Source organism: Podarcis muralis, chromosome 8, assembly GCF_964188315.1.
Source record: "Podarcis muralis chromosome 8, rPodMur119.hap1.1, whole genome shotgun sequence".
Lineage (NCBI taxonomy): Eukaryota > Metazoa > Chordata > Lepidosauria > Squamata > Lacertidae > Podarcis > Podarcis muralis.
In genome coordinates, this window is record NC_135662.1 from 89,026,150 (window position 1) to 89,052,136 (window position 25,987).

The 25,987-nt window shown below is 42.2% G+C and overlaps 2 protein-coding genes across 8 annotated transcripts in view; one reads left to right on the forward strand and one right to left on the reverse strand.

Annotated features, from left to right (window-relative positions):
- Nucleotides 1-1,498: 1,498 nt before the first annotated feature.
- CRNKL1 (crooked neck pre-mRNA splicing factor 1) lies at nt 1,499-14,931 on the reverse strand. Its single transcript, XM_028738353.2, has 14 exons — nt 14,819-14,931; nt 12,290-12,442; nt 11,333-11,424; nt 11,058-11,216; nt 10,479-10,645; nt 9,400-9,578; nt 7,972-8,142; nt 7,658-7,849; nt 6,722-6,781; nt 5,912-5,992; nt 4,759-4,998; nt 4,444-4,545; nt 2,342-2,590; nt 1,499-1,738 (listed from the first exon to the last, which is right to left on the reverse strand). The coding sequence occupies exons 1-14, from the start codon at nt 14,864-14,866 to the stop codon at nt 1,574-1,576; spliced, it is 2,058 nt and encodes a 685-aa protein (XP_028594186.1). The 5' UTR covers nt 14,867-14,931; the 3' UTR covers nt 1,499-1,573.
- A 2-nt stretch (nt 14,932-14,933) lies between these two features.
- Nucleotides 14,934-25,987, forward strand: part of CFAP61 (cilia and flagella associated protein 61) — a 126,294-nt gene continuing 115,240 nt past the window's right edge. For 5 of the 7 annotated variants that reach the window (XM_028738344.2, XM_028738347.2, XM_028738346.2 and 2 more), the window contains exons 1-5: nt 14,934-15,070; nt 18,151-18,316; nt 18,403-18,553; nt 23,795-23,871; nt 25,010-25,077. In XM_028738344.2, the coding sequence (XP_028594177.2) occupies nt 18,159-18,316; nt 18,403-18,553; nt 23,795-23,871; nt 25,010-25,077 (454 nt within the window). In that variant the 5' untranslated portion in view covers nt 14,934-15,070; nt 18,151-18,158. Of the gene's footprint in view, nt 15,071-15,101; nt 15,180-18,150; nt 18,317-18,402; nt 18,554-20,434; nt 20,578-23,794; nt 23,872-25,009; nt 25,078-25,987 lie in introns of those variants that run through there. The other 2 variants (XM_028738345.2, XM_028738348.2) reach the window with 2 other exon arrangements.

Consider the following 25,987-nt stretch of genomic DNA (forward strand, 5'->3'; position numbering starts at 1 on the left):
TTAGCCTTGTATTAATAGATTTTTGTACTCAGGCAATCCCAGTCAAGAAAAACTGAACTCTGTGATGAGTAAGAAATAGTTTTGGCATAAGTTTTTTTGTTTTCTATATTGATCCTCATTTTGGTACCCAGTACACACAATACACAGATGTAAGAATAAATCTGCCATTACATAGAAGAGAACTAGATACAGTTGGTGGCTAATCAAAATGAACAGTATCCCCAGAACTCGATTATTAAACAAGCACTATCAGGTGTCTCCTAGAAGCCCATTTCTCACTTGGAAGCCATGCATACCTCAAAACAAACTTCCAAAATGTTGTAAGCCATTTGATAATGGGCTATAAAGATTTCACAGCCTGTAGGAGTGCTTAAATGGTCTATATCAGCGCCCATGGAATGGACCATGTATGCACCAGATTGAAGAAACATGAAATCAATAAACATAAGTTGCAGTCATCTCACTTTGCAGTAGCAATTAAGGCTAGGCAATATCAGGTTTTCAACACCATCTCATTAGCTAACCATCACGATATACCAGTATAGCATGATGTGTGAAATAAGGAGGGGTGGCTGGGCTGCGGAGGGAGGGAGGCTTTTCATTGCATGATCTCCATGCTCTTTCTTAAAGCTCTGGGTGGTCCTTTCCAGCAGCATGCACAACCAAGGCACCTTTCCACTGGGGAGTGGAAAGAGCGACCAAGAGAAGGAAGGATCGCACCACTTGGTGCTCTTTGCTTCCTAGCAACACGTCCTTGATCGCTGTACCTGGGCTGGCAATGCTGGGCTGGCAGCGCTCGGCTGTCCTTCCTAGCAGGAGGAGTGACTAGGAGAAGGGGCAGGCAGGCAGGCAGGGCTCTTTCTTAAAGCATCAACACCGTGGTTAAGGGGAGGTGCTGAGGCTGACTTCTCAAATTGCTCACAATTATACCACCCCCCTGAAATTTTGAATGCTGTTCACAATGTATTGCTGGGTCAAATACAGTGGTACCTCGGGTTACAGACACTTCAGGTTAGACTCCACTAACCCAGAAATAGTACCTCGGGTTAAGAACTTTGCTTCAGGATGAGAACAGAAATCATGTGACAGCAGTGGGAGGCCGCATTAGCTAAATTGGTACCTTAGGTTAAGAACAGTTTCAGGTTAAGAACGGACCTCCGGAACGAATTAAGTTCTTAACCTGAGGTACCTGTGTATAATGAAACAGTTATCATGATGTGGTCTTCAAACAGGTTTTGAATGATGTATCATTATATCACACAGGGCTAGCAGTAATAGCTCCTTTCTCAGGCCTGAACCTCTCCATCTATAGATTTTGTAATTGGGGCAATGGAAATCTTTTATAAAAGAATAAATTTCCATCTGTGAATCAGGGCTTTACTTCTAATTTTGTTTTCTGGTGCTGCCCCTCTCTTTTTCCCACACATGGACACATAACATTACTACTACTAGATGAAGTGCTAATGGTTCTTTCTTGCATTTCAAACATTGCCAGTGATATTTTTTGGAAATATTTATTGTATTATTGGCAAAAATTCTGTACAAAATCGAACAGGGAAAGCAAGTGTGGGCATTAGGGACTGCTTTCATCCACATCCTTGTCTGGATCTCTCTCTGGATCATCATCTTGTTGCTGCTTCTTCCAGAGTTTAGCCATTGCAAGCAGTTTGAGGTTGGGCTGATTGGCAGCATCTTCTGGGAAGATGTAATCATAGTATTCTTCCCAGCCAGCATCAGACTAGAAGGAGAAAAGTTAACATAATTAGACACCCAAAACATTATGCCTGCTTGCTTCTTTATCAGACATAAATGTTCCTGCTCTCACTAGTGTTTCCATGCAATAGTTGATGTTTCATAGACGGTTTAAAAGCAGCACAATAGCACTTCATGCTGCAGATTGGGAAGCTGCATCTCTGAATGCCCCCCCCCTCCAGAAAAAGCTGCCCATGGAAAACTAATGCCAGGGAGAAGCCTAGGCTCCACCTGCCATGTGTTTTAGGAAACTTTTCTGTTATTACTTGTGTGAATACTTAGGTTTTGGTTTGAGTGGTTTTTAATTTTTATTGCATACCACTTCAAAAGCACTGCTATGAAGCAGTACACAAATTAAGGCTGCTATACACGTGTACCTGATAGCAAGTCCTACTGAACAACAGAACTTATGAATAAAATTGCACGGTAAATCAATGAATTGTGTGTGCGCATGCACACTTATACACTCCACACAGCCCACACGAGTATAGCTCACACAAACCTTCACTTGATTCTGCTGCTGTATAAATTGCTTCTTGAAAAGCCACCACCAAGCATGCAAAGCCAGGTCTCCAGCTTGTGCTCTTACCCCATCTTCAGCTTGAAGTTTCCTCCTCTTCTTGACTTTCTCTGGCATGAGTTTGTCTACCCTCTCTTTGCTGGATTCGGTTCCAAATTCCTCTTCAAAGTTTCTCCAGGATTCCAGAAGCATAAGCCTCTCCTCCTTTTCCTCACAATTTCTCATTGTTTTATTAGCCTCTTCATATACTTGCCGACAGCGTGGTAAGCTGTCATCTTTCCCTGCTGAGAGTTCAAACTGAGCAAAACTGATCCACACCTAAGGCAAAACCAAAGAAGTCCATATTAGGGTATATGGCAAATTTTTACACAGGAAAACAGGCTGCCAAAGGGTTTAACACGAATCCATTGCTATATAATGCATATCAAGTGCTCTGCTCTGGAGCTGTATATGTTGCATGCAGCACTCATAGCAATGAATATATTATAGAAGTGAGAAAAGGGGCTTTGGGTTTTTTATAAAGGTAAAGGTACCCCTGCCCGTACGGGCCAGTCTTGACAGACTCTAGGGTTGTGCGCCCATCTCACTCAAGAGGCCGGGGGCCAGCGCTGTCCGGAGACACTTCCGGGTCACGTGGCCAGCGTGACAAAGCTGCATCTGGCGAGCCAGCGCAGCACACGGAAACGCCGTTTACCTTCCCGCTAGTAAGCAGTCCCTATTTATCTACTTGCACTTAAGGGTGCTTTTGAACTGCTAGGTTGGCAGGCGCTGGGACCGAACAACGGGAGCGCACCCCGCCGCGGGGATTCGAACCGCCGACCTTTCGATCGGCAAGCCCTAGGCGCTGAGGCTTTTACCCACAGCGCCACCCGCGGATTTTTTATAGTTCTTATTAAAATGAAGCATTGAATTAAATTATTTTATTTTATTTCTAAGTGTATGACTTAGAAATCAGATTGCTCTCAAAAGCACACACAAAAATAATATTTTTTTAAAAACTGGGTAAGGAAAGGTGAGGGAGAGAAAGTACCATCTGAACAGAAGAATTGTCATACATTTTGAATGGAGGAACAAGACATACATAGGGGATCTGCTAAACAAAGACTGTCTTGCCCAGTAGCTTCAGGGGTGATTGTGAGTGGTGTCTAGACAAAGGTATGAAGATGTGGATTATGGAGCAGGTCTCTAATTTAGTCACTCCCTATACCAGAGGCATTAAAACTTAAAATGAGGGATGGCTGAATTCCCTATCCACATTTCCCCTACATGACAAATGTCATGGATATGACAGGTTGTAGCTCCACCTTGCGGCCAAAGACAGGAAAGGCAGACTGTTTATTGGACCATCACTCTAACTGGAAAAAATGCAAGCTGTCCCTACACTGTTGGCAACATCTAACAGTGGTACCTCAGTTTATGAACTTAATCCGTTCCGGAAGTCCATTCTTAAACTGAAACGTTCTTAAACCGAGGCATGCTTTCCCTATTGAGACCTCCTGCCGCCGGTGCGCTTCCACCATTTGGATTCCGTTCTTAGACCAGGGTAAAGTTTGCTAACCGGAACACTACTTCCAGTTTTGCGAAGTTCGTAAACAGGGCTGTTCTTAAACCGAGCACCACACTATTTGCTTTTCAACACACTGGTACCTCGGGTTACATACGCTTCAGGTTACAGACTCCGCTAACCCAGAAATAGTACCTCGGATTAAGAACTTTGCTTCAGAATGAGAACAGAAATTGTGCTCCGGGTTAAGAACAGTTTCAGGTTAAGTACAGACCTCCAGAACGAATTAAGTTCTTAACCCGAGGTACCACTGTATGTAGTAGTAAGTTGGCTTCTTTGCTCTATTGGTTCCAAAGCCATGAAAGATGGATCAGTTTGGGTGTGATGTGGGCCATGCTGAATGCTCTTTAAGAGCTCGGCAAGTTCTCATGGCCTATATTGCCCCAGGCCTTAAAATTCTGTAGCAATTTTAAAGGCAACCTCATCGAAATAAACTCATTCATTTTCTAAGCAAACCAGAATTAAATTAACCGTTCTATCAAGGTAGCCTAAATTACAAGCTTGCTGACTTCTCCAGTGGGCTTACTTAAGCTTCAAAAAAACTGCACACAGCCTTTTGTACCAATGAACTACAGTGGAATTTAGTTCTGCCTAACCAAGTACATACCTTGACATGCTGCGTTCTTTGAAGCAATCGCCGATAAAGATTTCTTGTGTTCTCATATTCCTCTTGTTCAATTTCAAAGTCTATGTAAGATTTCCAAAGAACCTAGTAGGAAAGCAGACAGGCCAGTTATTAAGGTACAGCAAAGTGAACATTCCCACATAAATAGGTTGTCTGGGCAATCAGCTGCAGCAGACCATTGCACTTTGTATTCAAAATCCAAATCTGTTTATTACTCCCATATTAGCCGAGTTATAATATATTCCCTCCAGAGAAAAATATGTTGCAGAGCACAGCAAACTCCAGCACCCTTCTTACCTCTGGCATGTCTAATCGTGGCTGGCCAATAGCCAACTCATATATAGCTCTGGCCCTATCAACATCACCAAGAATGGTTTCTAACTCTGCAAACTTGATCCATGATGTGCAGTTTTCAGGTGCAAACTCTAGAAATTTCTCATACAGTTTCCGGCAACGATCAAACTCGCGTAGCTGCAACTCCAGTTCAATGTAGCCTTTAAACAGTTTGTTCTTTGGACATTTACCTATGGATGTTCCCTGTAAAGAGTAGAGTCAGAAATTGCCCAAAGCCTGTTAGAGAAAGAGCACGAGATTCAAACATGCGTTTTTGAGGCACACCCAAAATTACAGTGAGTGGCCTTCTAAGGTCTGATTCTCACTCCCAGTTTTGACATGCCCTGACAACTACAGCTATCATGGTTAGAATGTTATATTTTGGGCCTGTTCAATATACTTTACAAAAGAAGGTCAGACCCACCAGTAAACGTGTTCAGGAGGAAGAGACAAAACTTCTGGCACCTCAGAGAATCAAGTGGTCCAATGGCTAATGGTGGTATAAAGACACTTCCTTAAATGAAAGTCAATTACCCTGTGGTGCCCATAGGGTTGATCAGGTCCAGTGGGTTCCTTTTCCTTACCAGAACTTGGTTAAAGAAGCAAACTAGGGATGAAGCATTTCTATAGGCTAAATCAATTTGTCGGGAAGGAAGTGGCCTGACCCTCCCCTTCCAATTCAGCTTAGAAACCCCACTGGGTAGATCGTTCCATCCCTGGGGACAAATGTAAATGATCACTGGTAGAAGGTTATCTATGGCATTGGGAAATGCAGTGTTACACTTAACCCTCACTTCAACAGCTAACAACAAAATTCAAAAACTGCCCCTTGATAAAATATGGAAGGATCTTTAGCTGTACCGACTAACCATTTGAATCAGATACTTTCATTAATTGTATAGCCCCATAATTATAGAATTACAGAGCTGGAGTAATACTGTTGCTTTTATATGAAACCAGATAGCAAGTTTTGTTAGCTGTAACTGTTGTTCAATATGCAAATACAAATCAATAAACATTTTTCTTTAAACAATCATGACAAATCATGACAGATCAGCTGATCACCCTCATTGTATCACAAAGGAATTAACTGGGACAATCACTTTATTTTCCTTACCAAGGCTCGCCTGGCAAACTGGAGATTCTTCTGTCTTATTTCAAATTGAGCATACAACAGCCATATTTTGGCAAATGTAAACTGAAAAGAGAAATAATATAGATTCTATGAGAGCAATGCCTCCAATTCAACTAAAATAAAGTCTTCTTAAATATGCCAAAGTAGAAAACTTGTCCCAAAGAATGGTTATTAACAAGCACAAAGCATTTCCCCCGATAAAGAGTTTTTTTGAAACACATGGAAAGCCATATCTGTGTGTGTTGCTGCATGGGTAAATTCTGCAGAAAACTGTCCAATGCTTTCTTTTTCATTGAATATTTTGTTTCATAAGTTCAAGAGTAACAATTAATGGATGCCAGTTGCAAATAAATATTAGAAAAGCTTGGCAGTTTCAAAATTCTTAATTAGTTTAATAAATAGATGTAAATACATTGCCATATAATATCACTCTCTAGGGACATCAGAAAATGTTCTAATTTGCATAGGCAATTTTCCAATTCAAGTTTTCCCAGAGAACTCACGTCATTGTGTAGCTGTCTTTTTTGTCTCTGGCAAGCCTATGTTCACTTACCTTCCTGCAAGTCCCATGGGGCAAAGTGTAACTTGTTTCTGAGTGGATGTGAACAGGTTTAGACTATGGGAGAAATCAACTGCAACCAGCGTTTATTGCTTCAGTGAACCATAGCCAAAACAGGAGCAATATTTCTACACAGGGGGACTCTTGAACTTAGAACTGAGGTGGAAAATGACCTCCACTCACACATGTACACCCTTATGTACGAAGCCCAGGCATACAACAGAATGTAGTACCTTTTTATGAGGAATGAGTTCAACACAAGCTTGATACACTTGTCTTGTCCGCTCTGGATCCTGAGAAAGAACACATTCTATGTCACATATTCAGAACAAATGCTTCTAAGCAATTATACTCAGAATGCCCCGTAGGAAAATTGTCTATATTGATGCCTGTGTTAGTTATACTACTTAAACCTGTACTCCTACTCTAGAAACCTAGACCTGCTTGCAGCTCTCCACCATCAGCTTTCCCCCCTCTTCACCTTCTCTTCCTGTCCCCATTTCTCCTCATCCCCCCTTTTACTCTCTAGGGGGTTCAAAGTATAGCTGCTATACTACTAGTTACAACTAGATATTGGGCACATATCACACCAGTGGCTTGAAGTGTTTCAGTGTTTTCTGCTCCATTTCGGAGCACAATTCAGACTCCTTTAAAGCCCTATACAACCTGGGGCCCCCTTTTCTCAGGGACCATTTTCTTGTACACCAAACTGCCTATGCATTGAGACTGTTTAACAGGACCTCTGGAAGTAACCAGAGGGTGAAAGTAACGCTAGGTGCTCCTTTCCCCTCTTGCACCATGGCAGTGGAACTCTTTTCCCAGAGAGGCTCACATGGTGCCCATGCTGTTATCCTTCTGGGCACTGGGTGGAAGTCTTTTTCCTTCCAAGGCGTATTTTTATCTCTATTTTAGTTTTTAAATGCTGCTTTTAATCACTGTTCTACTGTTTATGTTGTTCTGATTGTTACTGTTTTTTAATTGACAGGGAGGGGGCAGAATTAATTGAAGGGCAGCAAATGGATTTTGCCCACTTGAATGAGTCATCATTTATATATACACATATATACACATACACACACAAAAATTAGTAATTTATTTAAAATAATTCCATAGGTAAACGCAAGTCACATTTGGTTATTCAGAAAATCAAAGAAATTCAGGAGTTGTACCTTTGCCTCTAGCTCTTCATACAGTGCATAATTGATCCACAGATAGATATACCTCTTCCAGTGCCTCTTTTCTTGAATTGGAGGAACATTGGCAATGGCTCGTTCATAAACTTCACGTACAGCATCAGGATCCGCATCACTTTCCACAAGCCTCAGGTAATCAAACCAGGCATCATAATTATGTGGATTAGCCTTTAAGAGAGAATAGAGAACTTCAGAAATACAAGCTCTTAGTAGTATTCTGGAGATGGCAGTTCAGGGAACTGTCATAAAAGTTTATGCTTCCATTTGCCCCCAGCAGTTGCTGCACTCACTTTCACTTCTTCTTCATACTGGAATCTTCTCTTGCTAACTATAATATCCTCGATTCCTCGTCGGTCCCCAAACTTCTTCTCAAAAATGGTGTAATTTTTGAAGAGCTCTTGAGCTTCATGCTTTGGGATTCTGTCCAGGGCGTATTTATAGATTACTCTCACCCTTTCAAACTGGAAAAAGCAACAGCTTAGAAAGCACGGAGAAATATGCTCTACATGAATGCGTAGTAAAACTCTCTGGCACAAGGTTTTCAGTTAAAGGATAGGCAGATGATCTTGGGAAAGAACCCTGACTGAGACCTTGAAGAACAAACAGTACAGGACTAGATGAACCAACAATCTGACTCCGTGTGCACTGACTCACAACTCAAATCCTCAGCCATTTCTCAGAGTAAAGTTCTACAAGGCAAGAGATACAACTATCAGCTTGAGCATATAACAAGGTTCTCATTTTGCTCAAATATATATAAGCTAACATTTTTTATAAAACCAAGAAGTCCAATATAAGTTCTATGTTGCACTGTGGTCTAGTTGTTAGAAACTGACAACAGAAACAAATAGACCCAAGTCACAATACTTTAACAATTTATTTGGAAGTAATGTTCTACTGAAATAATGTTATTTCCATATTAAACTTGTGTAGAACAGTTGAAGGAGCTGTGATGTTTAGCCTGAGAGGAGAGATGAAAGTCATCTTCAAATATCTCAAGGGCTGCCACATGGGAAATGGAGCAAGCTTGCTTTCTCCTGCTCCACAGGGTAGGAGCTGAACCAATGGCTTCAAGTTACAAGAAAGGAGATTCCAACTAAACATCAGGAAAACTTTCTGACAGTAAGAGCTGTTCTGACAGTGGAACAGACTCCCTTGGGAGGTGGTGGACTCTCCTGCCTTGGAGGTTTTTAAGCAGAGGTTGGATGGCCATCTGTCAGGGATGCTTTAGCTGAGATTCCTGCATTGCAGGGGGTGGGACTAGATGACCCTTGGCCCCCTCCAACTCTACAGTTCTATGATTCTATAAATCATGCCCAATATGTAAAATTTTAACTCCCCCCCCCCATTCCCACTTCCTCCCCCAACCCTCAAACTGCCTTGAGATATTGAGGAAGAAAATGAATGAAGATGTTTGGGCTTCACTTGCTCACTAAGGTATAAAATTCTTAAAGAATGTCCACAATTGATAGGTGGACTTTAGCACACACATGCAGACCTGATAAATAGGAACTCTGAAAGCAAGACACCTTCACCTTTTCAGGCAACTGTCAGGCAACTAACAAACCCATACAGAGCAAGCTGGAGAACAAGCACAGATGGATGGGAATCTGGCGGTGGGAAACATTGACTGGGAAAGGAAGGTTTTGCAGTATCAGTCAAAAACATACTTTTGATTGCAAAATGCAAGCTATATTTTCTAATAAGCAAAATGTTACCTCTTTCTGGTTCTCTTCAAATTTGGCAAAAGCTACATACAGATGCTCATTCATATGTTCTTCTCCAAAGAATTCCACTGCTCTCTCAAATACTTTCCTTGCATGGGCAAAATAACTATGTTTTTCTTCAAAACGGGCATACTTGATCCAGTTCTTAACATCGGGATGCACAATGACAAGTGGAAGATGTCAAGGAATTCAAAGTATGAAGAATTTCATTTTAACTTCTAACTTTTAAGAATAAAATGCCACAAATATATTATGCAAGGATAACAAAAGGATGGCGAAGTTTTATATTTCATGGGGAAACGGAATGGTTTAGGATACAGATGTAAGATTTTGGGAAACTGGTAAATGCAGCAAGACTCAAAGAATTTGTTGTTGTTTTTAAATCTCAATCAAGCTGGCAGCACTTTAGGGGCACCTTTATCCTATATAACCTCCAATACACTTTTCTGCATGTGGGTCCTGATGCTAAAGCAAATCCCTTCCTTCCAATGTTGCATGCTTTTCACATGTTTAAGCACGTCTCCTGTTATGTTACTCTCAACCCAACAACATTCAAGATAAAAACTGGTTTCTTCAAAGCCTAATTAATACCAGGCAGAATTAGTGAAAGCATTGCGGTCACTGAGCATAACTGAATGCACAACATGTAGTCTCATCCAACAGGGAGCCAAGGTGCACCTATGCCAGCATAGGATCATGCTTTTGGAATGGCGTCTTTTGCTGCTAAGCTTCAGTAGCAGATGCAAAGGTGACACACAGGGCCTAATTGTCTCTGAAGTGATACACTTGTACCTGGCCTCTAAGGATTCAGATGGCAAGAGAATAATCACATGACTGAAGGCTCCTTCAAAGTAAAAACAATATTCCCCAACACAGGAAATTAGCTGTCAGGAAGACAGGTAAGTTAGTACCCTTCTCCTTCAACATCCAAATTCCTATAATTTCTACATTCCGCAGATAACCAGGTTGGAAAGATGCTGCTTTCATTTGGCCTAAAGACAAAATGTGAACAAAGCAACAACAGAAAAGTAAAACATTGGGCTGAAATAGAAGCAGCCTCAAAAGGATATATCTCTCATATATAGAGCGTGCTCTGTCCACCTCCTTGTACCTCAGCTCAAAGTTAATGTAAGAATGCCAGGATTGTTCTTCTGGCTGCCATTCCATCCAGCGCTCAAACACCTGGCGGGCTCCAGCAACATTCCCCAGCATCTCTTCCATGTAAGTGTATTTGTACCTTTCCAAATAAAAGCAACATAAGAAGCTTAACCCAGGCTAATCACTCTCCACACATAAGTCTATGTTCTAGTTAATATCTTTTTTAAAAATCACATATGGTTCCTGAATACAGAGTGCTTGCACATTTGGTATCTAGCACACCCAAGTAAGGATTCCTATTCTGGATCCTGGTCATCGCCCGGGGCAAGCAAATAGTTCACCAATAACTATGCAAGATGCAGTGACATCTCTTTTTCAGAAAACTACAATCTATAGAATACAATAAACACACTTTCCAATACAGTATTTATTTATCTTTATCAAATACTTTTCAGATGATCAGAAATAGATGCTTTGTCACCCATTTAGAGAGGAAGATATACTCTGGTTTACTGATTTGTCTGCCAAGCAGCAAACCATACTTTGCTTACCAGAACTGGTTGACTCTCGGTAGAGTAGTAATAGCACGATCCCAGATGTTTCGGGCATGATTAACTTGGCGGTTCTTCATCTCCATCTCGGCATACTTCAGCCAAAGGGTGACATTGCGGTAGTCTACATCTAGAGCACGTTCGTAGATGGAACGAGCCCTGAGAGCAAAACATTGTTGAAATTAATACATGTGTGATTCATATTATAGAGAGCTGGGCACTGTAAGTCATTCATACGGCTGGTGGTGCTTGAAATGCAACTCTTAACAAAGTACCTTTGTACTTCTTTGAGGCTTTCCTCCCATTGTGCGTACTTGATCCAGTTACTGATAACTGTCCGGTTTTTTCTTATATTATCTTCAAAGGTCTAGGGAGAAAAGTAGAGTGTGTAACTGTACTGTGTAACCAAAAGGAGATTGGTAAGGAATTTGACTGTCTGAGTTCTGGTGTGTTTTTTTAATCATAGAGAAGTATTCAGTCATGTGATTTAGGTCCAGCACACCTTAAGGACTGCCTGATTCCTTATAGCCCTGCCTTGATCACTGAGGTCTTCAGGAGAGTTTGTGCTAGTGGGGTCCCAGGGCTCAGATGCACAACTATGTATTCAGTATTGTGGGCCCAACTCTGTAGAATTTCTTCCCAGCTGAGATCAGACAGGCCCCCTCCCTGTCAAACTTTTGGCACCTTTATTTCAGCAGGCATTTAATTTTTTTATTGCTTTACCTATTTTATCTTTATTGTATCTTTTTAACTTTACTGTACACTGCTTAGAGAGTAAGGTGTTGAATGATATATGTTGTTGAAAGAATAATGACAAATACTGAAATGCCACTATTAAAGGATAATTTTATCAATCGGTCCACTGATAGCACTTCTCAGAAGCAGCTATCTTAGAGAACACTACTTTTCTTATATATCATCATGTTCCCCAAAAAACCCAGCAAGTGACAACTGCATATGAAGATGTGTTCTTAATAGCTAGCGAAAGTCTGGAGTAGCTCTTCCACATGTATAGAACTCCCTCCTCTTGAGCATCCCTAGAATGAAACCTTTTAGGAAGCAATGTATTGTATGGTTAGCATCAGGCAGCCAGACTTAAGCCACAGAAGGAAAGGGTTTTTTAAGGTTACAGCATGTTTCAACAAGTTATTACACATCAAGAGATTCTGGGATACAAGTTCAAATAAATAAAACCAAATATTTAGCATTCGATAAGCGTGATGTTTACTTGCCTTTCTTTTTCGAAGTTTATAATCATTTAGCTCCTCTTCATCTGTGATCTTCTGTTGAGGAGGTGGGGGAAGAAGCTCAAGTTCTCTTTCTTTAGCTTCTCTTAAAAGTTGCTCTGCTGTGATCTGTACCTCGGCTGGGGCTTTGTTTTTCACCTGGGGGACAAACCATTTCTTGTAATGACATATTTTAGCATTCTATGCATGGAGGTAACAAATGTAATTCCACAAGTATTCACTATCTATCTATCTATCTATCTATCTGTAAAATATTTTATGTAAAAGTACCAGAAACCTTCTGTAATTCAGCACAACACTGCAACAGATATTCTTAATATTTTATTTTATTCTTAAAAGTTACCTAGAGGGTTTCTTGTGAAACAGAAATATATGCGCAAAGTCATTTTTAAAAAACCAATAAAGTTCGCTCATGCAGTGTATGTGATGCTATGATAGAAATGTTGGCCATGACAAAATGCAATCTTTCAGGTCAATTTGCCTTTCAAAAATAAAAAATTAAGTCATTCACCAGAAGAGGAATTAACCCTTTCTTTACACTCACAATGAGTTTTTACAGACATTGTTTTTGCTGTCAGGAGTAATTTCTCATTAAAAAAAGTATCCTAATAGATAACTGTACATTTTGCACGAATCACGATGATCATTAGGAAAGGTAGAATTAATCAGCATGCCCTCTACCAATGCCCTGCCAATTAGATGGTGGCTGACTGCATGCAGTTTGACACAATGTTGCCAGATAGGGCAGGTGTTCCCTCTGAATTCAACAATAAAAAATAATGTCAACCTATAGTTTTACTGTGGTCACAATAAAATCCTTTTTGGTCCACTTGTTTTGTGCTGCTCAAGACAGCAAATGGTTGGGTCACCCAAAATTTGCTTAATAAAAGGGTGGTGGCTATACTTTATTTCAGATGTCAAAACGATAAACAACTACCTGACATTCAGAAGACATCTTAAGGCAGCCCTGTTCAGGGAAGTTTTTAATGTATGATATTTTAGTGTATTTTGGTTTCTATGGAAGCCGCCCAGAGTGGCTGGGGAAACCCAGCCAGATGGGCGGGGTACAAATAATAAATTATTATTATTATTATTATTATTATTATTATTATTATTATTATTATTTCAACTTCCCTTTCAGGGAGGGTGGCAAGATACAAATGACTCCCATTCGTTTTAACGGTTGTGAAGGAAAAGAAATTTCAGCAAGTGCAGCTTTTCTTGCTTTCTGCACAACAAACTGTGCCTGCTAAAGTTTCTTCTTCTCTAAAAAAGTAAACAAAACTACTTTATAGCCCGCGTCTACTCAGAACCAAATCCCACTACGTATAACCAGATGTGCATGGAACCTAAGCCTGGTCCTCAAAAGCAAGCCCCAGTCCAAATGTATTTTTGTGCTTTTATACTGTAAGCCATCCTGTGATGCTTGGATGAAGGGTGGCATATACATTTAATAAACAAAACAAAAACCCTCATTTAGGGTTTCAGTATGGTCAAACCTAGTAGTGTTGCTTTACTTCTGAATAAGCATGCAACTCTATGGGAAAAGGTTGTATTTGTGTAGCTGAGCCAATAGGAGGTATCCCTCCTATTTTGCTGTCCCATTTTGCAAACGGCAGAAATGAGGGTTGGGCATTTGGACTGCCTTCCGGAAGAGTGAAATTAGGGGGCACAAAATTCACTGGTGGCCTCAGCAGCAGTGTTCTGCTGGTGGTCATCATCTGGGTTTTGTTTTCCCCCATGATCCTCCCTCTGACCAGACTGATGTCACGATGCAGATCAGTCTCATGAGGGAATCTGGGGGGTGGGGGTTGCAGCTCCCAGGCTTAGTTCTTAATTATCACTGCCTTCTACTTGGGGGAACTTTGACCACATCCTCTCCTCTTACTTCAATGCACTAGGTCTGTACGGTGGAAACATTGCATGTCTACTCCGGTATTTCCTGTAGGGGGTCCCAGGTTCATGAGATGCCCCATCTTCTTCTGCATCAGGCTGCAGCTGCCTTCCTAAGCATCTTCATTACTGTACTACCACTACTGTACTATCATACAACTACAGAGCTGTCAGGTTCCCGGACGGTCACCTAATCCAACCCCCTGCAATGCAGGAATCTCAAGCAAAGCATCCACGGGAGGCCAACCAGTGGGACCCATTATAGATATAGTTAACTGTCTAGAAATTGGTGCCTTTTTAGAGTTTTATTTCCCACTTGCCTCCTCGTGCGTTGCATTTGTATTAATTTGCCTGTTTGTTTGTTCATTAGAATGTAAGCCTGCGGGTTGGGAATGTCTTGTTTCGACTTCATGTAAGCCTTTGGGGCTGGCGAGCGGGGTGCAAATAAATAACACTCGGCCGCCCAGAGCCCGAAGGAAGGCTCCTGCCTCCCCCTTTTCGGTCCCTGCCATCTCTCTCGGCTTTCACCCGCCGCCGCCTTCCCACCCGCTTCCTCCCCCCCTTCAGCTCTGCTCGGGAAGCAAAGGCCTCACGAGGCCCAGGCCGCATCCCGCGCCCCACCTTCGCCACTTTAGGGATCCGCTGCTTCCCGGCCGCCGTAGACGCCATCTTCCCCTCTTGTCTCGAGCGGCTCTCCGGCCCCGCCCCCTCCCCTTTAACCCCGTCAGCATCCCAGCATGCCGCGCGCGGCGGGAGGCCGGGCCTCCGCGTCGCCATAGCAACGGCCAAGCGCCTCCGAGCCAGTTGGGGAGCGGAGCTCGAGCCCCGGAAGAAAGCGGCGCGGAGGGGCGGGCGGCAGCCCCGGCTGGGCAGGTGAGTCCCCGGCTGTCCCCCCGCAGAGGCCAGGTGACCCTCCTGCAGCACCTGGTCTGATCCCGCCATTTGGGAGCCTTAAGACCCGGGCGGCGAGGGATCCAGAAATGTGAGGCGGAGGTCTGCGCTTGCAGGGGGGAGAACGGCGACGTGTTGACACCTGAGGCGAACCCCGAACTTGCTGCGGGGCGGGATTCGCGCGGGGAAGGAGGGTCGGTGCAGAGCGGCACCAGGAACAAGGGAGGGAAGAAGAGCTGCGTCGGCAGGAGAAGGGGGTCCAAGGCCTGGTGGCTTCTCTGCCTCACGCCGAGCAGCAGGCGGAGACCCCGAGGGGGGCAGCCCCCGCCCCTTCCTCCCAAGGGGCAGCCGTGGGCCAGGCGGGCCTGGGCGGGATCCTGCTGCCCCGGGAGGCAGTGGCCTCGCAGGAGTGGCTGAAGCCACTTGAGGTGCTGGCGCGGCTAAAGCTGCAAGAAGAGGGTGGAGCCTCTGTTTGGGTGTTTCTGTTAACTGGGAGGCTGGCTCTCTCTCAGAAGTAACTTGCTTATCTTGGACTATATTAAGAATAAGAAGTTAAAGGTACAACAACATTGCTCGTTGTTGGTTTGTGTGTAAGAGCAATCTTCTTTCTTGTAGTTTGGATCCATTGCTCCGTGTCCGCTTCTCTGGAGCAGCAGAAAACAACCTTTCTCCCTCCTCTATGTGACATCCTTTTATATATTTGAACATGGCTATCATATCACCCCTTAACCTCCTCTTCTCCAGGCTAAACATGCCCAGCTCCCTTAGCCGTTCCTCATAAGGCATCGTTTCCAGGACTTTGACCATTTTGGTTGCCCTCCTCTGGACACGTTCCAGTTTGTCAGTGTCCTTCTTGAACTGTGGTGCCCAGAACTGGACACAGTACTCCAGGTGAGGTCTGACCAGAGCAGAATACAGTGGCACTATTACTTCCCTTCATCTAGATGCTATACTCCTATTGATGCAGCCCAGAATTGCATTGGCTTTTTTAGCTGCCGCGTCACAGCAGCTAAATGCTCATGTCTTGTAATGATCTCCACCTAGTAAGCTAGTGTCAGAATCTCCACTCAGCCAAGCTGATAAAGCTCATATTCCGGCCGAGTCCTTTGGAATCGCCCTCCGACGAATGATTAATGACCTGAGCCTCTGATAAGGCCTCAAGGCACATTCCCCCATTCAGCAGAGTTCCCAGCACAGGGAAGAGACGAGAGGTTTGGGCTACATTGCAAAGAGTTTTATTATCCTAACTACACAGACAAAAAACACATCCTCTCTCTATGAAAGCAGAGAGCAACTGAACAAAGGAACAAAGGAAACAGGAAACCAGTAAACATCACATCCGTCTCCCTTCTCCCGTGAGACTTCCAACAGTCTGGAAGCCCTGGAATGTAAACAGAGTCCTGTGACTCCAAGCAGCTGCAGAGTGATAAGAACAGAAACTAGCATCCTCCCCCTTTCTGTGAACACCACTGGGCAGCGTGTCAGTACAATCTCAGTACAAACCCAATTTCTGTATACAGGTACAGTGCTGATCCCTTGGAACAACCTTGGACAATAAATCAGCAGGAATTTCATTACCTGGCATGTAGGACAACGATACGAGTCCTTTCTGAACACATTCTCTAGCATGTTGCAGCTTCAATTGCAAGTGCTTCGTGCTTTGCTTACAACCTTCAGAAGTCAGCAAAGCCAAACATGCTTTGTTGTCCTGATAAACCTGGATTGGACACTTTACAGGAATTCTCATGTCTTTACACAATTGTAACAACCATTCACAATCCACAAGTGAATAAGACAGTGCATTCAGTTCAGCTTCACAAGAACTCAAGCTAACTGTTGTTTGCTTCTTGCACGGCCAATCAAATAGACCCTGATTGCACATGTAGCAAACTCCAGACATGCTTTTCCTGTCTGTAGTGTCACTTCCAAAACTCGCATCAGCAAATATCTCAAGACCACCAGACTTCTGATTGTTAAACCTCAGTCTGTAATTCATAGTGTGCACTTGTTAGTGTAACCTTTCATGTTTTTGACTCCTTTTAACACTCAGTAACACTCCAAAAATTATCAACTTCCTTCTCTATACCTGAATGTACTTGAGGCAGGCCAGTTCTATGCACACTTCACTTTGAAATAATCTCCATTCAATACATTTAGGCCTACTCTCCCATCAGTTTGCACAGACAGCTACTTCAACTGCCATTCCTAGAGTTCTGTAGTGGTGCTAAGGACAGTAGCATAACCTTACAAAACTAGGGATTCTGGAGAAATTTTGTGGGATTCCTCTCCTGTCCTCTATTTCAGGTGAATTCACCTGATCCACACCACCTGGATAACAGACAGATCAGACAAATTCTTCATGGGAATCTACATACACACACCCAGAAGTTCTATGAGTTGCTCTGAGTGGAGTGCTCCCAAGACCATTTGTAGCTCTGTTTTCCACTCTTATCACAAGAACTTTGCTTCGCAGCTGCTCCAAGCAGCTATTACCAGGATTATAAAAACTGTAAATGGCAGACTATGTTGTGAAAATGTAAGTGGGGGATGGGGGGATCCAGAGGTTTGTGTGATTTTTTATTATCACACATTTATGCAGAAATGGGGTGGAAGGGAATGAGAGGCAAACCATGCAAAAGGGAAGCCAAACAGAATTAGACTGATCTGTCAGTCTCTGTACAAAACGGTAACTCCCATTATTTAAGTGTGACAGCTGACAAATACAAGAAGACTCTGTGGTGGTGTTGTAGACCTGCTTTGTGAAAGCAGAGCAGTTATAGAAATTCTGTAACATTTATTCAGATAAAGCGTAAATCACAAATTTCCCAATCCTAACCAAATAAACGTCAGTCTACAATTCTAAGTGAGCTTATTTCATTGTAAGTGTAGGTTTAATTCAAATACATCTGACCTACTTTCAGGGAAATGTGGCTAGTATCTGGCTGTGAAATCATTTTATGTTTAAATTGTATGAATTCATTTTTGTGATTCTCAGTGATATGTTGTACTGTCAGTCATTTATTTGAAGAATAGGAAATATTTTCTTTTCTTTTTTGCTGCAGAATGCACAATGTCTTCACTGTCTCCTACAACAGCATCATCTACCCCACCATCTTCTGTCATATTCAGTGCTAGAAGAACAGAATCCCATGATATTCCTAATATTGTCCAACACATGAAATACAATACAGAAAGATTATTTGGCAGAATTAATGTGATCTATCTTTTGTAAGTAGCAACATTGCAACCATTTATAGTGCATCTAATTTCCTGTTAGTTGTTTCATTAACAAAAGTTAAATGTTTGTTTTACAGAGAAAAAGCCAATCTTGCAGTGACTTTAGTTAATCAGAAGAATGTAACTGTTGCTCATGCTGTATTTCTGGACTATCCCAACTGGGATGTTGTTGATCAAGCCAATTGGGAACAGTACTTAGAACAAAATTACGTTCAAAACAAGTGTACGGTAAGGAACATTTTTTCCCTTCAAAATGTTAATGATAAAGGTTTTACATATTGTGTGTGGTCATTGCAGAGAATAGACAAGGCCCACTTATACTGTGCATGCTTGAGTACAGTAATTTTAATTGTCCTGTTCAAGAAGGTAAATGTGGAAATGTACATGACACTAAGCCAAACCACTGCTAAGCATTAATGAGCAAGTGTGCTGCTCCACAGAGTGAAAATGCAGCCATTTCCCTCCTTTCCTGCTCCTGCTGTTGCCACAGTATGTGGAGCTAAGCCATGATTTGGCTTAGCATTATGTGTGAATCTCAGCTTGTGGTTTGTCTTGTTCCAAGCAAACCATAAGTAGTAAACACCAAATAAACTACAAGCCCTGATTCACATATAATGCTATGCATCACTTTTAATATCATAACAACAGCAGAACAGGGGATGAGTGAGGCAGTCTGGTTTTTGATCTCTGTACCTGTACTGCTCATTTATGCTAAGCCATATTTTGGCTTAGCATTATGTCCAAACCAGGCTATTTTGCTTTAATTCATTGATTCATTGCCTCTTTCCTGTGGAATACCTCCTTGAATATATTGGAGAATAGCCACACTCTTCATTGGAAAGATGTACTACAGTTTGAAGATAAGTGGGAATAAACATTTTCTTGGTCATAAGCCAAAGGGGGTGGGATCTATAGAATCTAAGAAGAGGCTTATTTTACACTCCAACTCAAATCCTGTCTATCTATTCTACTGATCATGTCAAAACCATCTTCTGTGCATGCTGGGCTCTAAATGGTAAAAGAATTTAGAAGACTCCCTGAAGTAAATAGAAAAAGTAGAGACTATCAAATGTAACTTTTCTTCATGCATTTTATATCTCTCCTTTAGCAGCTAATTTTCCCAAAGTGTTGGTAGAGAGAGGAAGGTATAAGATAAGAAGAGAAAAACAACAAAAAGCCAAAGTAGGCGGCACCTGTATAATCTCCACTCAGCTTTCTTTGCCTATTTGTGGAGAAGCCCCCACAATTCTGAACAGAGCTGAATTTACACATTGATGTTACACTCTTTACATGAAAATGCTATCTAGCTAGCATGTGCACCCTCAAGTTTTGCTGTCAGAACCATATACATGTCTTCTAACATATATTCTCACTGACATTAGATATAGCCATCATAAGGCGAGCAGGTGGCGCTGTTGTCTAAACCACTGAGCCTCTTGGGCTTGCTGATTAGAAAGTCGGTGGTTCGAATCCCCACGATGGAGTGAACTCCCTTTGCTCTGTCCCAGCTTCTGCCAACCTAGCAGTTCAAAAGCAAACCAGTGCAAGTAGATAAATAGGTACCACTGTGGTGGGAAGGTAAATGGTGTTTCCATGCGCTCTGGCACTCGTCACGGTGTCCCATGGCGCCAGAAGCGGTTTAGTCATGATGGCCACATGACCTGGAAAACTGTCCACAGACAAACACCAGCTCCGTCAGCCTGAAAAGCGAGATGAGAGCCACAACCCCATAGTCACCTCTGACTGGACTTAACCGTCCAGGAGTCCTTTACCTTTTTTTAAGTAGCCATCGTATATTCATAGTAAACTTCTATAGTGGTTCTGGTCTTGTTCTGATCTACCACTTACTCCACTGTCCTGCAACTGCTCCACCTTATCTGATCATGGGCCCAGCACTCATTGTAGAAAATGCTCCTTTTTGCCAATTATTCTTATTGATTTTATTAATTATTACAAATCAAACTGAATTAATTTCATTTAATACAATTTCTTTAAAACCAGTTTCCCGCTCTCGTTACATATATATATATGTCCAAGATGTATCCCCATTGCTTCTGCACTTCTCTCTTAGTCTCTAGCGGACATCACTTCACTTGCCACTGGAATCAATTCATTCAGCTGCCCTCTTTATCGCCTTATTGTGGTTCGAGGACCCGTTCCCCCCAAAGTGGAATGAATACACAAGGACACGTGATATAAGGTTAATGGGCAAGAAAAAGGCCACAACTTTATTGATTACAGCAAGTGAAAAGGTATTGGCTTAGGCATTGGATTACGTCAGCTGACTCCACCCCCTCAGAGAGGGATGAGTCTGAAACAAGGGGGGTTTATTCACCAGTAGGTGGAGCCTGTTGATGCTAATTCAACTATAGGCTCTCCCCTGATGTTACCGAGGGTCGTGCCATGGCCTCCCGCCAAGCAGGCATCGGACAGAATACACGACCGCCAGATTCCTTTAACGGAATACCCAAAAATTGAAGGCATAGGCGATGGCCACACCTAGCTCTTCGACACCACAACACATTATTCCAATGCCTAACCTACCCACCAATACCATGAAAGTTGTGACGATTGCTACGAGGTAGGCGAAAATGGAAAAATTCCTACCAGGCCCCCCGGACAACCAGGGCGACCAACCTAAGGTCCATAGCAAGGCCAAGAAAAACTAAGACCCTGAGCTAAAAGGGAGTGGAGGGTGGGTGACCCGCGACGGGACGACGAAGAGTGAGGCCGAGGAGGGGCTGGCGCCGCAGCATTTAGGCTGCTGTGCACGCCCCCTCGGAGGCACCTGGCTGGGTGCCTGCCGATGGGGGTGGGCGCCAGCCTAGGTGAGTGGAAGGCAGGGGGCTAACGCCCCCTGCTAGAGGTGGGGCTCGGGTTCCCACCCACAACCACTCCCCTCTCTTCCAGGAGGAGAGTCTTTGTAGAACATGCTCTTGATTTGGTCTTTCCTGCTGAGCAGATCATGAGTGATCCAGCGGTAGAATAGATATGTGTCACCCTGCTGTCCTGTGAAATTTGGATTGCTGAAACTGACTCCCACTATAGGGGTAGGGTAATTAAGATGATCCATCTTAGGACTTGCTGGTTTCCACTCAAATTTAATACTACAGTTTATGAAGGTCCGGTGGAGATGTTTAGAGCACTTTCTGGTCAAACTTTATGGGATCAGTTTCACTTACTGCAGGCTGATGATGTAGATAAGATGTTTGCAAGGTTTGGGCTAACCATATGTTCTCTTGATCCTTGCCCACGATGAATTCTAAGATCTAGCAGGGAGGGAATTGATGGGTACGTCCTGGGAATTGTTAATGCCTCATTGCTGGAAAGACTGATGTCCTCCCACTTGAAAGTATTGGTGGTGCAGCCCTTCCTGAAAAGGTCCTCCCAGCCCTGTGATAATTTTTGCCCAGTTTCAGCTATCCCTTTCCTGGACAAGCTGATTGAGAGAGTGATGATGGTCAGCTGCAGACATGCTCGGATGGAACAGATTATCTGTTTCAATTTGAGTTTGGCAGCATATCATCCTTAGTCATCCTCTGATGACCATTACTGGGAGGGAGACTGAGGGAAGTGCTACCCTAATGGTTTTCTTAGCAATATTCAGCATAATCAACTACAGTATTCTCTTGGAGTGACTCTGTGGCCTGGGAGCTGAGGCACTATGTTACAGTGGTTATGTTCCTACCTGTTGGCTCACTACCAGAGAATTTTGAGGGACTTAATATGTTGGGGGTGTTATTTGGTTGTTGTTGTTATTTTGATCATGTATTTTGTGGTTTTATATTCTGATTTTATTCTGTGAACTGCCCTGAGACCTGCGGGTATAGGGTGGTATATAAATTCAATAAATAAAATAAAATAATTAAACTTCTGCTTGGGTCCTTGGCAGTTGTGGCTGTGGACCCCCACAGGGTTCCATTTTGTCCCCCATATCTATATGACACCACGGGGAGACATCATCTGGCATTTTGGAGTATGGTGTCACCAGTGTGTTGATGATACCCTGCTCGCTCTCTCCATTCCACCTGAATCAGAAGAGGCTGTACAGGTGATAGACCATTGTGTGTGGCATTGACAGTGATGGGCTAGACTAATTAAAATGAAACTGAATCCCGACACGACTTCTATACTGGTTCTCTGGTTCCAAAATTAGGCAGGTGGCTTGTTCTGGATGGGGTTGCACTCCCCTAGAAGGAATAGGGGCATATCTTCAGGGTCCTCCTGAATTCTAAGTTCTCTCGAGAGACCCAGGTGGTTTAGTGGTGAAGACTGCCTTAAACACAGCTCTGGCTTGTTCACCATATGTTCCTGGACCTGGGCAGTTTATATACACTGGCTCCCAGTACATTTCTGAGCACAATTCAAGCTGTTGGTGCTGACCTTTAAAGGCCTAAATGGCCTTGGCACTGTAAACCTGAAGGAGCGTCTCCACCCCAGTTGTTCAGCCCAGACACTGAGATCAAGCTCACTATGAGAAGTGAAGTTACAAGGAAACAGGCAGAGTGCCTTCTTAGTAGTGGTGCCCACCCTGTGGAACGTCCTCCCATCAGATGTCAAGGAGATGAATATCTGTGAGCTGTTGGGCCCAATTCAAGGTGTTAGTGCTGATGTACAAGCCCTGAAAAGCTTGGGGCCCAAGTACTTAAAGGGGGGACACCTATGCCAATAGCTGCCAAACCAAGTTTTTGAGATCAGTGAGGGAAGCCCTGCCTTTTGATATGACCCATGGCATAGTGGTATGAGATAGGTCCTTATCAGTTGCAGTTCCTCATTTGGAACTCTCATTGGGGAAGGTGTTTGCCTCCCATGTTGACATTTTTAGGCATCAGTTCATCCAAGCTTTGGAGAATGGAGCCCAATGGCTAAGGGAAGGGTTAAACTTTTGCCTGAAGCTTCTCTCTTGAAAATGTTTGCCACTGCTTTGAATATAAAAAAGAATACAGCCCTGGAAAATAGTATATTACTCATTAAAGGTCTAGCTCCACAAAACCATAGCTGTTAATCCAGTATCTCTTTAGAGTATGAGCTGTCCTCAGTGCTGAATAGCAGCAGGGGTCAGCAACCTTTTTCAGCCATGGGATACCTCTATCAGGAGTTCTGTGTTTATTCTGGCAGCCCTGTGGAAATTTAATCTGTATTTAAGCTATTTATCTGTAAATTTAAGCTATTTATTTGCAAACCTATATTCACTTGCTTGAGAGTAAGTTCTTTGGAATCAATGGGCCTACTTCTGTGTAGACACTCATAGGATTGCACTGTTATCCTTGCTAATGAACATAATTGATACTATTGCGCTTTAAATAGATGTTTTTTAAATCACTTAATTCTGTAGCTATCTAATTATGTGACTATTTTGTTGCAGCATTTTGTACACATATTTTACAAGATCAGTGCCTAAGTTGATATTTTGCAATTTATTTAATTGAATGGAAGTTGTGCTGAATTGTTTGTCTCTTTCATTCACAGCCTTTAAATACACTATTTATGCATCTTTTTGTGGCAACTGATGGATATGCTGTTGACTGTTGCCATGAAATTATGACGTAAGTTGATTTATATAGCGAATGTGGAGGTCCTGCTTGGTGTTTTAATTAAATAATAATGAAAGTGCTTAAATCCCATTTTAGCTGGTAGCATGTATGTAAAAATATTCATTGGATTGTAGGCAATGCTGTTTTCAGTCTCTATTTTTAAGTTTTACTGTCACAAGGAGAGTCTTGATTAGGTAAACAGATAACTTCTACATTATCTATTTTAGTTCTCACAAGCATAACAACCTTCCTAGTGACAGACAAAAATATCTGTGTGAATTAGCCACAGGTTCCAAGTATTTGCACAAACTTTGAGGTATTGATTCACATGCTGTGTGCGTGTGTCATAGAGACAGACAGAATTAACGTTGAATTTTGTATGTGGTACTTGATCATGTGATATTTGGTTCATTTTGTCTTTTGCTCAGCTAGCCAGTATTTGTGCAGATTGAACAGAAATTACAAGAAAAATACAGTCTGAATTCTCCAAATAGAGGACAAAATCAGACTTCTTTATGAAAAATAACGTGTGTTAGGTTAGCTTTGGAAACATTTATTAGAATGAAAATAAATAAATGTTTACTGTGCTTCATCGTGTAGTACATCTTGCAGTTAATTCTTTCAATCCCATATCAAGTATACTGACTCAGTCTTTAATAGGATGAAGCAGATATCATGACAGTAGTCCCACTTTGTTCAGTAGGCTGTGGGGCAGTTTCCTATGGAATATTAAAAGTATGTTTGGTAGAACTCATTGCTCCATTTAGATAACCTTGGCCTGAAATCAGGATAAGGCTGAATTACATAATACCTCTTATGCTTCCTATAGCTCATACCTCAGTTTAATAAGATACCTGCAGATTTCGCCTGAATGATTAAGCTTAATTTATTTGCTTCAGCCAGAGATCAGGTTGGTTTTCTACAAGCTCTCATCTGGCCTTAAAATAAATTGTCTCTGGAATTTCTTCATCATTTGATGTGGTACAGTTTCTCCTTTTGTAAAAATGCCTTCCTGTTTTGCTATATCTTATTGCCCATCTTATTTAACAGAGACATATCAAACACAATAACCAATATTTGAGTGCAAAATACATGTTTTTCAAAGCTAAAACAGAAACTATTACTATATATAATTCTCTTTTTTATTCAGGACTGTTTTTAAAACTATCCCAGAGCTACATTTCATACTTCTCTTTATACCATGTGAGGAGGATTTAGGTAAGACATGTTGAGGTCCTAAAACATTTAGGGAGCTGGTGTCATGGTTTCTCTTGAATAGTTGTGCTTCAAGCAGAGGTGTGAGGTTTTTTTTGCCAGATCATCTAAGGCCTAAACTGCATATAATGTAGTTATTTTCCCAAACATGTTTCTCACCCCCAAGGAACAGCATCTATGGGAGGGATGGTCGGCTGTGGGGAGGGGACTACTTAATCTTTTTCCAACCACTTATTCATTTAGTCAAAATAAAAATAAAACCACCCCCCAGTTTTTCTGAGTGGAGGAAAAAATATGAGGATCAATGGATCCTTTAAAAATGAAATAAAATGATACATATCAACAAGTAACTTGCAGTTGGCCTTCAAACTGCATAAGTGTGCACAGCTATGCATTGTTTTTTATTTTTACAATTTTACTTCCCTAAAAGTCCTGTAATATGGGCTCTTCCAATAAACTCCTGGATGTAATGTGAAAGCTCGTCAGCAAACCCATGTTCCTGTGCCTTAGATGCATAGCTGTCAACTTTTCCCTTTTCTTGCAAGGAATCCTATTCAGAATAAGGGAATTTCCCTTTTAAAAAGAGAAATGTTGACAGCTATGCTTAGATGGCTCTCAATATTGGCAAAAGAGGAAGCAAATATAGTGTCCTACTATCCTAGTTCTTCAGCTTGAACTCCAGATCCTATATTTTACTTGGTACCAATATAAACAATTATGTAAAACTACTTGTCAATAATTACTGAAGCCCATTGATTTCAGTGGGTCTCCTCTCAGTGCAACTCAGTTGGATACCACCCAAAATATCTCACATATTCTCAGTAATTCTTACAACAGCAGGAGGGAGACCAAGGCTGAGATATAATGGCTTGATGAAGGCTCCCTTTTGAAATGAGATATTAAGCAAGCATTT

What these genes read in the sequence shown, in the direction of transcription:
- CRNKL1 (XM_028738353.2), bottom strand. Translation starts at nt 14,866, where the DNA reads ATGGCGTCTACGGCGGCCGGGAAGCAGCGGATCCCTAAAGTGGCGAAG. An exon ending in ACGCTCTATATATGAGAGAT is followed by an intron (nt 9,579 to 10,478) that starts ATATCCTTTTGA and finishes GACATCTTCCAC; the next exon opens with TTGTCATTGTGCATCCCGAT. An exon ending in AACTCATTCCTCATAAAAAG is followed by an intron (nt 5,993 to 6,721) that starts GTACTACATTCT and finishes TTCTCTTTTCAG; the next exon opens with TTTACATTTGCCAAAATATG.